The following is a 15,175-nucleotide window of genomic DNA, read 5'->3' as shown; positions in this document are numbered from 1 at the left end:
GAACAAAAATTCAAATATTTTTACAATTATTTATCAAATATCATATATAAATGTTTAATTTAAACAAAGTAGAGATAAAGTTCGTTATTGAAATCTAAAATGAAAAAATAAAAATAAATGTGCCCAACAAGCACTGGCCTGTTTACATCACGTGACATTTGGCGGTCGGTATCAACAACAATATGGAGGCCACGCTGAGGAAGACAATGACATCAGTCACAGATCTGTTATTTCCAGTTAGCAGAACTGGAAAAGATCCCCAAAGACAAGAAATTTTAAATTCTGGTATATATTTCTTACAGAAAAATGTCATCCCTAGACCTAATAAATTACTATTCTCCTGCCTGCTAATGGAATGAAATACATGAGATAGACCTATTTTATTCTGGGGACTGGACCTCTCAGCGCTCTTGCTCTCCTCAGCTCATCTGAGTTTTGGCATATTTTTCTAGAATGTAGGCCAACGCCAGAATTTTTGAAATATACCCCAAACGAATTCGGTATGCCAGAAAACACATAGGTCTGACCGACGGTTATCTAAGCTTAGTCACTGGCAGGGATTTGGAATATAAATAAGAAAATAATAATAATGCATGCCATCAGGAGTGATGTTCCAGTTATCTGTTTCACAGTCTTACTACTAGTACTAATCAGATTGGGGGATAGAGAATAATGACACCAAGCCAAGGACCATTGTTTCATTTGCATACATAGCTATATAGCTCATTCATTTTAAAAATAATTTTTAAATTTACCTGGTAAATATTGAGTACAAGGTTACATGACACATCATGTATGGAAACAATTAATAAGAGGCTGACCCTGCAAGTAGCCTACCGTAATTAAAATTTGGTGTATTTTACAGGTAATGATTATGTGACGAATCTACCCCTACAGATGGCTCTCTATTTTAATGTATTCTTCTCACCCATATGGTTTATAACCAGTATAGTTGTTCTTCAATCTAAGGTATACTTAAATTGCTTATATGAATACATTGATAGGCCTATGGCAGAAGGCTAATAAACATTTTCATTATTAAAATGGCCCAAAACTTGAGAATTTCAAATGGATGAAAAATGAAATAGCATTTGAATAATGACATAGCATATTCAAATATTAAATTTAGCATTCGATGTAGCCATTAAAAATTTGATGTCAGGTTTCATATGAATGGAATTTTCAAATAGCATTTGAATAATGACTTAATAGGATATTCAAATAGTAAAATTAGAATTTGATGTATCTACTACCAAATTTGGTGTCATATATATACAACTGCATTCTTTGGAATGATTAAAAATATTTTGAATAACAACAAAAAAAAAAGTGTATTTTTAATGAAAATGAAATGTACTGGTAATTTGATTGGGTATTATGTTTTCAGTTTGAGTCATTGGACATTTTGTACAAAATCATCTTGGTGGCTACTTATGCTGTCTACACCATTATTGAAATTATTCGCCTCTATTTAGGATATGTTGGTAACCTCATGGAAAGGGTAAATTTATTTTGTTGAAGTTTTAATAACCTTTGTTTATTGAATTATTTGAATTGTTTATCTAAGGAATGAACTCTATATTATATAGTACCATGTACTGTGAATGAAACATTTCATTCAGTTTGTCATAGTCAGCTCCAGTATTCTTGTTGCTGCCATCATAGATATATGGGAATTCTCACTGTATTTCAGTGCACCATTACAAATTGCTGGGAAATTTATTAATTTATGGATGTTGCAAACAAGTGAGCCTTCCATTTGCACTATTTATATACTTTGTAGCATTGCCGTTTTACAAGAAAAGTAGAGGTTTTTCCAGTTTAAAGTTTACACCCATTAGAAAGTTTCTCAGGATTCTCCAATCTTATTTTCATTGGTGCCCAGCATGAAAAAAGTGTCTGGTCATTTGTCATATATGCAGTGCAAGCCTGATGGGTTAGAAGATGTATCTATTTCTTAATATTTTTTCTCCAAGCAGTTACACATTGCAGACTGTTCTTTACAATGTGCTGGAAAAGTTAAAAGTTTTGCCGATAACCTGGCATGGTTGGAAAATAACCATAGATTGGTGCATAAAATCCAGCAGATTGCAGATGGATTCCTTCAAATACCATTCATATGTGGAAGATTGTTAAAATTTTATTTTGGGCCACCCTATTACCGATATTGAATCGTCACTAAAAACTCAATGAAATCATATTTTCCAATTTTCATTTCTGTTTTCAGGTACCAGAGCTAGCCGGCTTCTGGTTGCTAACGTTACTACTACAGCTTCCTTTAATATTCTTTCTATTGTTAAATGAAGATTCTATTATACTGCCATTAGAGCGAGCTGTTCACATCATAAAGGCCTTGTTTATTGTGTTTGAAGTTATTTGTGGTTATTTTGCGATAAGAATCATGGTTAATTACCAAGTTACTAAATTCCATTTACAACAATTCACTGAGTTAGAACAGATAGAGGATCCTTATTGGTCAGAAAAGAAAATCAACACTAAAAGAGAGTAAAAGGTTATGTTATTTCTAAACAGTTTAAGACAATGATTTTAAAAGATCCATACCTCGATCTGTGAAATCCATTCTCTTTTGGGAGACATTGATAAAATCTACATGTGGAAATTATGATTATTTGCATACTCTTAGAATAGTGCTATAATTTACTATCAATAATAGTAATATACAAGTTATAGAAAGGATTATACCTTGTCAAAACCATTTACTCACTCCTTCAATGGATCCATTGGTTTGAATAGGCTCCCCTATATACCTTTAGTTGAACAAATTCACAGGATATATAAAAGGACAAGACCGGATTTACCAATGGGCAAAGTAGGCCCACAGTTATCGGAAACTAGTTTGTCATGTAGCGCTATTTCATTATATAATATATATAAAAAACCATAAGGGCCCTTATACAATAAGTAGCATATACCGGTACATGTAGGGCCTGGAGTACAATAAGTATCAGGCCCACAGTGGTGTTCAACTGATGGGCCATGATGAGTTTGACCTAGGTCCTACAAGTAAGTAAATACAGCCCTGTAAAGGGATAAATGTATATAAAGCTTCCCTTTGTGATACATTTTTCATAATCCATGCATCGTCAAAGCAAACATGTAAATGTATAATATTTATTTGTATTCCGTCCAGTTCTATTTATTGTTATTTTAAAATGTATATTATGGATGAATAGATTACAGAAATGATTTTGTATTTATAAATTCTTTTAGTTAGAATGTTAGTGTATATATATTTGTACTCTATTAATATATATTTTAAGTTATAAAATTTGTATATTTATTACTATTAACTGTCTTTTTATTTATTCCAATGGAATAGAATTTAATTTATGTTTATATAGACATTTCTTTTGGAGGTGGGGTAGCCAAGGTCTTCTGTACACATTGTCGTACAGGTAAAAGAACCCATGAGAGATGGAATTCAAAATAATAATAGGAAGTATTGCCACTGTCTGGTCAAAATTTCCTTCATATTGCTACAATATCTAGCAGGTAACCATTTCTTCTGGAATATACTTGTGTATTTATTCTGTAACATAATAAACACTTACATAAAATGTTTCTTGGGATGAAATAAGGAGAAAGATAAAATGAGTAGAAAATGAAGTTTATTGCTTAAAAATGCATACAGTTATACATGTATTTATCACAACATTGCAACAACAACAACAACCACAAGAACAACAACACCCCCCCACCCCCCATACACACACTCACACACTATTTTCACTAATCATACTGTGACCGTGAGGTCCGTCAGATATTACAAGAGTCTGGAATGGTTCTTCAAATCTTTAATACTGGAAACTTATAATAACAATTATCTACATACACTTACAGGACCGCGGATAACCGACTAGTACCTTTTGCTACTAAGTCGGATAGACCTAAATGACTGACGTATCAAGTACAATCACATATTTATATGGAATTACTTCTAATCACTTGGCTAGATCAAGTGTTGACATAAATAAGCATTGATGTAATAATGTACAATATAAGAAATAAAACAATGGTAAATGAAACAATTAATAGATTAATCATACGATTGGCATGTTCACGAGACAGGCTATAAGCAGTTACTTTTGTTGTTGTTCTTAGCGTTTAACGTCCGCTTCCACCGAAGGTGATATCGCAGACAAGTTCATTTTAATGATCTTAGCGCACGCGCAGGGGTCTTTGCTGTGGGAGGAAACCGGAGTACCCGGAGTAAACCCACAAGGTTGAGAAGGCGCCCCTATCTCCAAGCCACATACGCTCACACCTGGGATCGAAACCACAGCCGCAAGCAGTTACTTTCTGTCTATAACAGTTTTATAAACAATAAGGGATTATAATAAATTAACATGTCATTAGCATTACATAACATTTCATCATTGGCTAGTCACCTTTTAATAGCACACATACAATTAATGTTTTAAAGTAATAGAATATTTATTGTCCCGAGAGTTTAAATAAATTCAATTTGAAGCCTTTCACTTTTAAAATTAATAATGCATTATCTTAAATATTCAAGATTTAAATTATACTATAACCTGCACGGTTATAATACTAAAGTGTTAATATTAGATGATTTTTACTCTTTCATTTTATAATAAACATACAGTATCATGATATAGGGATGATAAATTGTTCATCTTGCTGTCCATCCACCATCCATAGTAATACTAGTACCAGTCATCTGTGATGCTGCAGGTGAACATATAAAACATACTGCCTCTCCCACCTAGAAAATATAATTTCAGATTAATACCAACAGATTGTCTTCTGAAAGTACATAACCCTTACGGGCCTCTTGTGCATACGTTTATTATGGGGGGGGGGGGATGTATACCCTGATACACATTCATTTATAGCCTTGAACATCCATTTCGACTCCACATATAACGTTATCTTGTATTGTAACATGCTTAAGGGTGAATCTTGCGTTTTGATTTGTCAATTAGACAATAACACCCCTCTGTTTTAGTAATTTCTTTTAAAATCCTAAAATAGCATGTTACAATGTCGATAAACTCTTCTTTATTCGCATATAGAGGGGTGTCACTGTTATTGTGCAATAGACATGTCCTGAGATTTTACATTAGAACCCGCGACGCTAACGCGTCGATTGGGTCCAAATGTCACTAATGATCTCAGGACATGTCTATTGCACAATAACACCCCTCTAAATGCGAAACAGATCTTATGGATCTTAATAATCTTTAAATGGCATTTAGTAACTGGATAGAGTAACAACAAAAAAAACCCCACGGAAAACAGCTACTCTAATGTATTTTGAGGCGAGGCAAACATATATAGACAAAATACAACAACATAACTGAAGCTATAATTGACAAGATCAAGTTCACTCAAATCACCGATGGAAAATCGACATGATGTTATGTGCCGATCAACGTTGCTAATACGTTCAATGGACTAGTATTTCTCACTCGGCTTTTGTTAAATGGATTCGGTTAATGCGTGGCTAACGTTATTGTTAAATTGGTTACAAAATGGAATGTAATTAGTAGTCATACGTACTTGATCAACGCCGACAGGCTCGCCAGTGGCATGTAGCTGGAGAATTTGTTTCTGAAATAAATATATATAGACGGTTTTGTTGGTGCACAACCGTTAGCCCCATGCTTATAAGCAGAGGGGTAGCCGTGAAATATATATTGGGGGGGGGGGGGGTCCGCAACCCTAACCCTAACCCATTTTTTAAAACCCCTAAAAAATATAAACAAACACCATATGACCATGCTGTCTACCAAGACACCGCGTGCAAAAGCATTATGGTTACGTTGCTGGCTGAGCGGGCGATAGATATTTGGTTTAGGCGGTTATGTTTTTGGGTACCTACATGCGATTCACTCTGATAAGTGGCAGAAAAAAATTAACAAAATATTACTGACAGGCTAACTAGACACAATTTTATGGAACACAGGTACTTTTCACTTCACACATGTTTCCAGGATGATTATCTCTGTGTTTTATTTTAGCAGTATAAACCATATTGGAATATGTACAGGTTTTATACACATAGAATCTTAACTAATCCTAATAATTGTTGTAAATAAATAGGAGTTTGGGCCTACTATGTAAAACAATTTTGGTGGGTCCAAGCATATTCAGACCCCCCCCCCCCCCCCCCGAAAAACAATTGGGGGGGTCGGACCCCCACCCCCATGTGTGACGCCCATGCTTATAAGGAATACGTATGGTCAAAAGAGCAAAATTCTGTGTTCAAGAAATGAAATGGCGGGTTTAACGTCCTACAGGTGCGTGTTTAACTGGCATTCTAAAGAAACAAAATGAAATTTAGCCTATCTAATAAAATCATTCTTTTGTAGATCACCTGCATATTTTCAAAATAATCCCTATCACAATCAAGGTCGTATTCAGGAATTTGATCAAGGTAGGGTCTGGGCTGGAATTAAGCACGTTCAGTTTAGCGCTAGGTCTTGCATGGGGACTACGCTAGAATTTTATAAAATCAGAAGCACTGTTACAATATTTCTACTTATTCGCGCATATTGGATCGTAACTGCCTTAATTATGGCCCCTGATTGTACGAAAAATCGTATTTTTAACTTGTGGATTCTCTAAAGGTCACAATTTTTTATCCGATTTTAAAAAAACGTTTAAATATATCAACTTTCCATCATAATGAAGGTTGAATTCGTATTTCGGGAAAATCGAAATGAAACTGAACGACAAAATGTCCGCTCTTTGTACGCAAATTGTGTAAAAGTATGTGATACGAATGTTGTGGAACCTCTAGAGGTCGCAATTTTTATCCGATTTTGATGAAACTTAAATTATATCTCTATATCCCAAAGATCTCAGTACCTTTTGATATTTGCGCATTTCAGAACAAACTTTCTGGATTATGGCCCCTGAATGTACGAAAAATCGCTTTTGATTTTAGCTTGTTCTCTATCCATCTCTTGCAAAATGTGGGCGTATCCTGACTGGCAGCCGCTGGTGAGGGCATGTAGGAGATACATGCTGAGGTAGACTGTTGGTAGCGGTCCCGGTTGGCTAATTAAAACTGATTATTCTAAAAGTTTAACTCTTAATAAATTGGTGGGTATTCACACCCCCGGCTAATCTACTATCTGCGGTGAATATGGCGTTGGCTCACTAGCGGGCCCTGTTGTTGGCAGAGAAAGCTCATCAGGATTTTCCAGCCTTGTCAGTAGTGCAGGGCGGAAGACCTGACGAGGATAAGCGTCTCCACGTTCGGACTGGACGAAAAACCGCGATCCCTGTATACCATTATAGTAGCTGATCAAAGTTCCTCTATATAGTTGGAAATCGGAATAATTGAAGGTCGTAGTGGTGCTGCCAGGGCAACCCCCCCCCCCCCCCAAAAAAAAAAAAACCCCAACCTAAAACCACATTATAGCACAAGGCACGACGTATGCCCATCTTCATTATCCCGGTTGGTGCAGAAAAAAATAAGATATTAAATCCCGTTTTTATTTCATTTCATCTTGTTCATATAGAAATAAGAAAAAGAGACTGAGGGGTGTTAATAAAACCCATGTTGGCAGGTAGACCAAATTGACAAACCTTTGCTTCTTCGAATGTTATTCCTTGTTGTTTCGATATACCTCTAACTTGATCAATGGCTACTGGAAAATATTTATGTTAATGAACAAAATAATTTACAAAGAATGGAAGAAAACACCTTAGAAATAAAATTATGTTGAACTTTGTAATATAATATATATATATACTGTCTAAAAATAAGAAACATAAACTTGTTTGGGACAGTTACCTTTTAAGTAACTCAATGGTGTTTTTAGAAATATGTAATATTAAATGTCTCCGAGAAACAAACATTGTACAAATAATTTCTTTAAAAAGTTTGATATTTTTAAATTGTCCCCCTTTGTGGGATATCGTATTATACTGATGTTTGACTTACATGGCGTCTCCACATACCCTGGACAGACAGCATTACACGTTATTCCTGTTCCTGCTACTTCTAATGCTACCGTCTGTAATAAAATAAATATATCATTTATGTATATATAAGCTTAATTTGATTATCCACCCGCAAATAAACATTTTCCCGCTTCCCCCCACTGCCGAAGAACCTTATTCGCAAATGAAGTACTGAAGAAATATAACTGAATCATATATTAGTCCCGAAATGACCTAGATTGTGTCCAGTGCACCCCCCCCCCTCTCCCTCTCTCTCTCTCTCTCTCTCTCTCTCTCTCGCGTCTACAATGTTATAGAAATGAAATGAATCTGAGAAAGTGTAATTACTACTAATCACCCTGGGAACAGAAATCCAATATAAATTGTCTTATGTTGTATATCCTACCTTGGTCAAACCCATTAAACCATGTTTAGCGGAAACATAAGCTGATTTATTAGGTGAAGCAACATGACCGTGGACTGAAGAGATGTTAATAATTCTACCCCAACCTAAAATAGAAAAAAATAATGTTTATTTTTTAGTGTCCAAATGTCTTTCGCACCAATTAACGTGATGTCGACCCTCTTGTGTAGACAACACAGGGCCCTGGTCTCCAGAATCTTAAAAAATGAGGTGGAAAGAAAACCCGTAAATATTGTGACTTTTTTCTAATAATAGATCAACAAATAAGAAGAACGTCATTCACCGCCACCCCATAATGTATTTACCTGATGTTGAATAATAAAGTCGCCTATACCTTCATCTTCAATAGAAGGCTTGATCTCGCTTTAATACGTACATCTTATCAAGCCAGATGTTGTGAAACTCGCAGTCGTTGCTTCAGGAACATGCTATACCTTTTACATCGGCCTGTCATGCGTCAGTTCGTTCAAACGAATTCATGTGTCAATCTGATTAAAATACAGATCTATATTTCGTTTCGTTTTTATACTTTCGATGACCTACACTACACGAAAATTTGACCAGTTGTTTTGGGAGGTCGCGTCAAAGGTCATACGAACGGATTTTGACCCTATGACGTCAGCCATTTGATTAACCAATCAGCATTGATGTGTCTAGTGGATTACCCACAGTTCCGTGCATCTCACATAAAAAGCTCACCATAACAGACTGTTTCATTGGCTAATCCTTCACATCATCCAGAACACGTCAATGATAACAGCTCTTCGAGATCCTAGTGTAGCGAAGACAAGTAAAACGAAATTTTGACGCAATGTGCCACGTTCGGAGCATGCGCATGCATTTACAACCCAAAATAAATTACACAATATTTTTTATTTAAGAAGTTAAGAAGGATTGCTTTGTTTACCTTTTGTTTTCATAAGTGGTAAAAATCTCTGTATAAGATGGAATGGTGCTGTTAACATGAGATTGATAAGTAGCTCCCATTTCTCTGGTGGAAAAGATTCTATGGGTGACACGTATTGAATACCTATAACGAACAAATAAAAGAAATGAAATAAAATAGAGTTTAATTTCCTACTGTCAGGGCCCTGACAAGCCTATGTGGCAACCCAGGGCAATTTCAGTGCCCCCCCCCCCCCACTGCATACTGTAACTGTGTTACTGCTTTGTTCAGTGCCTACGCTTAGTTGACTGATTATGATTTAAAAAGTTTCAAATACAATTTTTTTTATACTTTGAACACTTTATCTAAATGACTATTTATTAAATCAACTTATGTAAACTTTTTATGTTTATTTCCCATTCATTTGATCGAAAAACACAAAAATATAGCTTTGAAAAATTATAATTACTGTTCGGCACTGACTCGGCTAATATAGATGGTCAATATATGCCATACCATACAGTGTGCTAATCAGGGGAGTCTTGTCCGGACAGCTGGCGCTACGGCCTACTCGTATTTCGAATGCCACCTGTTAAGGCTTCTTTCACACGGATGTCAATATGTAAACGGTATCGCGATTTTTAGTCTCACCCGAACGACTAGACACTGTTCCTTGCCAGGTCACCCGCCATGCACCAGTGACATGGGAAAACTTTCTCGGTCTACACAGGATTGATCCCGAAATCACCAAGTCCGCCCTACTCACTAAGCCAAGGCGCCCCCTACGTATATACATTTTATAATATGTAACCTATCAATAACCGAAAGGCGGATGTGATACACGAAAAATAAATGTTAATTAAAACACCACAAACCTGCATTATTAACTAATATATCTAGACCCGATGGATATAATTTAAATATTTCCTCTGATAATTTTATAATGTCTTCTGACTTCGACAAATCACCTCCAACAAAATCCACTTTTGATCCGTATTTCCTATAATAATGTATGAAAAAGGAGCAACATACAAAACGAAAAGCTAACTACGAGTGTTCGATCCCTGAATTGGCCGAGGAAGTTCATCCAGATTTTCCGGCGTGGTTTCCCCTTGTCAATATAATAATGTATGAAAAAGGAGCAACATACAAAACAAAAAGCTAACTACGAGTGTTATATTAGGGCCGCCGAGAGTATTTTTAGGTGCCCCCCAACCCCCTGCTTCCACACTAAGACCAAATTAAGTTTCTAACTTTAACGACTGCATAGTGGGAGTAGGGGATCGGATCGGGGGCTCTACGGCACGCCATGCCGACGTAAAACAAATAGATATTTATTATACCCGGGGCTCCGTGGGTCCCGGAGCGATACCGGCTGTACCCCCCCCCCCCCGGTCCTGCATATAGTTCTAACAGAACAGTTAATGAACACAGACATCGCAAAGTGAATCGAGCTGTTGTATTTGGAAGATAAGTGGTATTAGGTGTAAACATATTCTGCCTCACACACGACACTCACTGCCACATGTGTTATAGAAATTATATTAAACATTGACCATACTTATTAATTTCAGTCTTCAATAAGTGGATTTCATTTTCAGTACCAAATCCATTAAGAATGACATCACACCCTCGATTGGCCAATCCTTCGGCGATGCCCTTACCAATGCCACTAGTGGAACCAGTTATCAGAGCAACTTTCCCGTGGAGCTGGGCTAAAAACATAGAAATACACAGAACAGTTCTCATGATACACCCTTTGGCGATATTCAGTAGCTACGGAATGTTACTATAGATAGTGTACAAAAATGTGTAACCAGAGGATGTACGTGCCACTCGGTACGCTACGTAAATCCTCCTACCCACACACTAGTCGAAAAATACAACATGAAAGTAACGATGCGGCATTTGCATTTTTCACTAAAATGTGTCGCAGTGCCTGTGGTGTTCGACATTGTCTTTCGGATGTGACGAAAAACGAGATAGGGTCGCTGTCTAGGTAAAATTTTCCTCATAGCACACTGTATGTTGTATGCAGGTCTTCATTTGACCAGTCGGTGCAGAAAAAGTATGACTTTCATGCAACGCCGGATTAACCATCGTGGTGGCCCTGGGGCCTGGAACATGTGGGGGGCCCCTGATCACCGACAGCAACCGCGAGCGGCAAAGGCGCGAAGCCCCGCCAGGGTGGTCTGGGGGGTTTCTCCCCCCTGGAAATTTTCAGAAATTGGAGGCCGAAAACGTGATTTCCTGGCATTTCAGGCACTTGTGTCGGAGCCATTTAGAAGTACCTTCCCCAGAAAAAAATAAAATTCTGCCACAAAATTAGCGCATTCTGGCGTTATTTCAGTGGACCAATCAATGCGAGTGCTATGAAATGATGGCATTTCTAGAGGAGGGGACTGGAGCCCATTGAGCCCGTTAAATCCACCACTGTAAGTAAGCAGAACTACATCAAACCTAATTGTGAAGTCGCTCAGTGATAAATAACGGGGTCACTTGATTCGGAATCGTATTATATCCCCCCCCCCTACGATAATTTGATGAATGGAGGCCGTAACGTTACGACCAAGCCGGACTCGATTTTTGACGAACGTCTAACACTGTAAGTACCAAATGGTAATACGAGATTTAATCTGAATATTTCGTGTGATCATGATGTGCATCTCATCAAATTCTGCTTATACCCACAACAAATATCAACAACAACAACAACAACAACTACAGCTTATATACAATCGTACGTCAATCTGGGGCCAAATTCGCGCTATTCGAAATGATGGGGACGGGTAATTTGTTCGAGTTATACAATAATTCGAGTTAGACGATGTTCGGTCCGATAGAAGATCTCACGACAATAAAAGACCATGTGTTACACCCTTAGATAAAGCCACAAAAGGCGTTTATTTTTCAAATCTTCAAGTTTATGGGAAAGTTGCCAAGGCACACTCGCCTGCAAGATCCATTATTTACAGTTCGAGTTAGGCGATGTAAATAATAAGACTTCGATAAGGATTGTACCGATAATTCGAGTTACAGTTTCCGAGTTATTCGATGTTTTATAAAAGGAAAACGAAAGAAAATATTCGTTCAACGAATTTTGTTCGAGTTAGCGATAATTCGCGTTATACGGGGTCAAGTTACGCGGAGTTAGAGCTGAATGATAATGATCAATGGATAATCACTCTTCTTTTTTTGCCCCTTGCGAATTTTGCAATGGTTTCTTCGACATTGATGGTGCCGACTAATCTATCCTAGTTGGGGGCGTGTTATTTTGGGCGTGTTTGTAAGGGGCAACCCACCGCACAAACTGTCTGCTAGTGGTCATTCATAATTCCTGTGGTGGTACTGAACAACCCCAAAGCTGTTTTAGGTGGTACAGATTTGAGCTAATCTAGCCTAGCTTTGGTCTGGAAATTAGATAACTCTTGCCAGGGATACTCCATCACTACAAATGTCTGGCAATTAAATAGCTCTGTCAGGGGTACCCCACCACTAGAAATGTCTGTCAGAGTGTTTTTGTAATACCTGAAGATGTACGGTACATTGCTGTGCGATTTTCATGTGGTACACTTTTGAGCTAATCTAGCCTAGTTGGGGATCATGGCATTTTGAGCGTGGAATACCACACCCACCACCAGAAACCCGGCAGACTTACATTCTGATGATACCAGATATACATACATTGATACCATATAGGAGAAAATTGATACACTGCTCTACCTGTGTAGAGCGCTACACATGGACTAAGTGTTCAGACGGAAAATTATTCCCTTTGTAGCGCTCGACTCGGCTCGACACTGGGAATCAGTGCTGACATGTACTCAACACAGGCTGCTCGACACAGGGAGCCTGTGTCGTGACATCTAGGCAAAGGCTCCCTGTGCTACGGTTACACATGGGTTCTGGCTGTGTACATATAACTTGAAGAAACTATTGAAACAAAATGAGAGCAGAAATTCAACCACGTACAAGGCAGTACTCTCATTAGAATTTGACAATTCGCCTGTAAATAGCGTTGAATTCCGGCGATCCACTCAGAAAACCGGTGTTGCTTTCATGTCAAATTGACGGTAGCCTACAGAGTTAGGTTAGATGATGAATCAAAACAAACTATCTCGGGACATGTAATTGTTGATGAGAACAGATGGATATCTACGTTTAGTCGTGTACTAACATGAAGAATATTTTAAAATAAGGTATAGACTAGTATGGAATGAAATGGATTCGAATTGGGTGTAACGTCTCGTCGACACTATAAAGCCGGTTATATTGAGAGGAACATATATTTTACGTTACGTGTGCATTGCGGGGCTAGGGAAGGGATACTCGAATTCTTACCACAAAAAGATCTTATATACTTGTACACACAATAACAGATAAATTGAAGTCATATTTACCAAATCCCATTCCATGTTTTAGCACAGAAGACATCTAGGCTATATTTTAATATACTGTACGTGTACTAGAGTTATAAATAGGGGGTCATTCGATAACGCTCGTCTGCTAAACATGTATTAGTTGCATGATACAGTCTTCAAATATGTAAAGATAATTGCATATATGCCCTATATACAGTGATAACGTATTTTTTGGCAAATGGAATAAACCACTGTAAGAAATGGTACAACCTCAAGATATAAATAACATAGACCACGTATATAAACTATTGGTGTATATACGTCAACATAGATAAGTGTCTGCCCACGTGATTGTATGTCTATCATCATTTACTGTTGGCGTTATCTTGGGTTGGGGGTAAGATAACATGGGGTTTAGCGCACTACTTCTCTGCACCATGGACCTTACAATAAAAGTCCATGTCTGCGCCAAACGGACTATTGAAAACGGGCATACACCATGCATTATACAACAGCGGAATTTCGCCCGGACAGCGGCGTTTCCGCCTACTCTTCGTCGAAATAAAAGGGGTTCTTTTACGTGTACGCCAACGTAATACGGGACCTCGGGTTTTCGTATCATCCCAACGACTAGACACCATTCCTTGCCAGGCCCTCCGCCCAACGCAACTGACAGGAAAATTTCTCGCCCAACACTGAGCCATTGTGTTTCCTGTCCTGAATACAAATTAGTAAATTTTAATACAACTCAGCAACCATTATAGTCATAATTAACTGTCAAGCAAGAATATTTTATGGGTGAATTGGAAAATAGAAGCGAACAACATTATGGAGAAAAGAACCAGTGGTTGCTATGCAAGATACACCCACATTTTGCAAGAGATGGATAGAGAACAAGCTAAAAAAAACACACCAGAAAACGCGATTTTTCGTACAATCAGGGGGCATAATTCAGGAAGTTATGGTCTGAAACGCGTGACTACCAAAATGAACTGAGATCTTTGGGATATTAACATATATTTTAAGTTTCATCATCCATAACCTTAGTACTACATACTTTTACACTATTTGCGTACAAGGAGCAGCCATTTTGCCAGTCAGTTTTGTTTCGATTTTCCCGATATTGGAACTCAGCCATCATTAGATGTAACGGTGATATTGTTAAACAGTTTTTAAAACTGGATAAATATTGTGGGCTATATAATAGAGATTCCACAAGCTAAAATGGGGCCATAATCCAGGAACTTATGGTCTGATATGCACAAATATCAAATGGAACCAAGATATTTAGGGTATATACCTTTAGTTGAACAAATTCACAGGATATATAAAAGGACAAGACCGGATTTACCAATAGGCAAAGTAGGCCTTTGGCCTAGGACCCACAGGTATCGGAAACTAGTTTGTCATGCAGTGATATTTCATTATATACTCTTCAAAAAAAGTAGGGGATATTGAAATGCAAATACCTATGCAGGTTGTGATATGATAAATAGTCATGGACACTTGACATGCTTTGAGAGTATGTTCACAGATGAAGAACTTATCGCCCCAACAGAACCACTG

General features: G+C 37.5%; 2 protein-coding genes across 2 annotated transcripts; one reads left to right on the top strand and one right to left on the bottom strand.

The window, feature by feature from the left end:
* The first annotated feature begins 163 nt into the window (after positions 1–163).
* LOC126823552 (transmembrane protein 17B) lies at positions 164–3,305 on the top strand. Its single transcript, XM_050552456.1, has 4 exons — positions 164–285; positions 866–969; positions 1,388–1,501; positions 2,228–3,305. Exons 1-4 carry the CDS (start codon positions 183–185, stop codon positions 2,507–2,509), a joined length of 603 nt encoding a protein of 200 aa, XP_050408413.1. The 5' UTR covers positions 164–182; the 3' UTR covers positions 2,510–3,305.
* Positions 3,306–4,039: 734 nt separating this feature from the next.
* On the bottom strand, positions 4,040–13,788 carry LOC126823551 (D-beta-hydroxybutyrate dehydrogenase). Its single transcript, XM_050552450.2, has 9 exons — positions 13,649–13,788; positions 10,810–10,963; positions 10,124–10,248; positions 9,270–9,392; positions 8,345–8,448; positions 7,940–8,012; positions 7,582–7,643; positions 5,545–5,595; positions 4,040–4,747 (listed from the first exon to the last, which is right to left on the bottom strand). The coding sequence occupies exons 1-9, from the start codon at positions 13,680–13,682 to the stop codon at positions 4,655–4,657; spliced, it is 819 nt and encodes a 272-aa protein (XP_050408407.1). The 5' UTR covers positions 13,683–13,788; the 3' UTR covers positions 4,040–4,654.
* Positions 13,789–15,175: the final 1,387 nt, after the last annotated feature.

Source organism: Patella vulgata, chromosome 6 (genome assembly GCF_932274485.2).
Source record: "Patella vulgata chromosome 6, xgPatVulg1.2, whole genome shotgun sequence".
In the NCBI taxonomy this organism is placed as follows: domain Eukaryota; kingdom Metazoa; phylum Mollusca; class Gastropoda; family Patellidae; genus Patella; species Patella vulgata.
Note: the sequence above shows the minus strand (reverse complement) of the source record. Positions and strands in the feature narration are given on the sequence as shown.

Excerpts from the sequence above, each read along its gene's own strand:
- LOC126823552 (XM_050552456.1), top strand. The coding sequence starts at position 183 with ATGGAGGCCACGCTGAGGAAGACAATGACATCAGTCACAGATCTGTTA. Across the intron at positions 970-1,387 it reads TAGTTGTTCTTCAATCTAAG|TTTGAGTCATTGGACATTTT; the intron begins GTATACTTAAAT and ends TTATGTTTTCAG. Across the intron at positions 1,502-2,227 it reads TTGGTAACCTCATGGAAAGG|GTACCAGAGCTAGCCGGCTT; the intron begins GTAAATTTATTT and ends TTCTGTTTTCAG.
- LOC126823551 (XM_050552450.2), bottom strand. The coding sequence starts at position 13,682 with ATGTCTTCTGTGCTAAAACATGGAATGGGATTTG. Across the intron at positions 10,964-13,648 it reads AAAACATGGAATGGGATTTG|CCCAGCTCCACGGGAAAGTT; the intron begins GTAAATATGACT and ends CTATGTTTTTAG. Across the intron at positions 9,393-10,123 it reads TATATTAGTTAATAATGCAG|GTATTCAATACGTGTCACCC; the intron begins GTTTGTGGTGTT and ends TGTTCGTTATAG.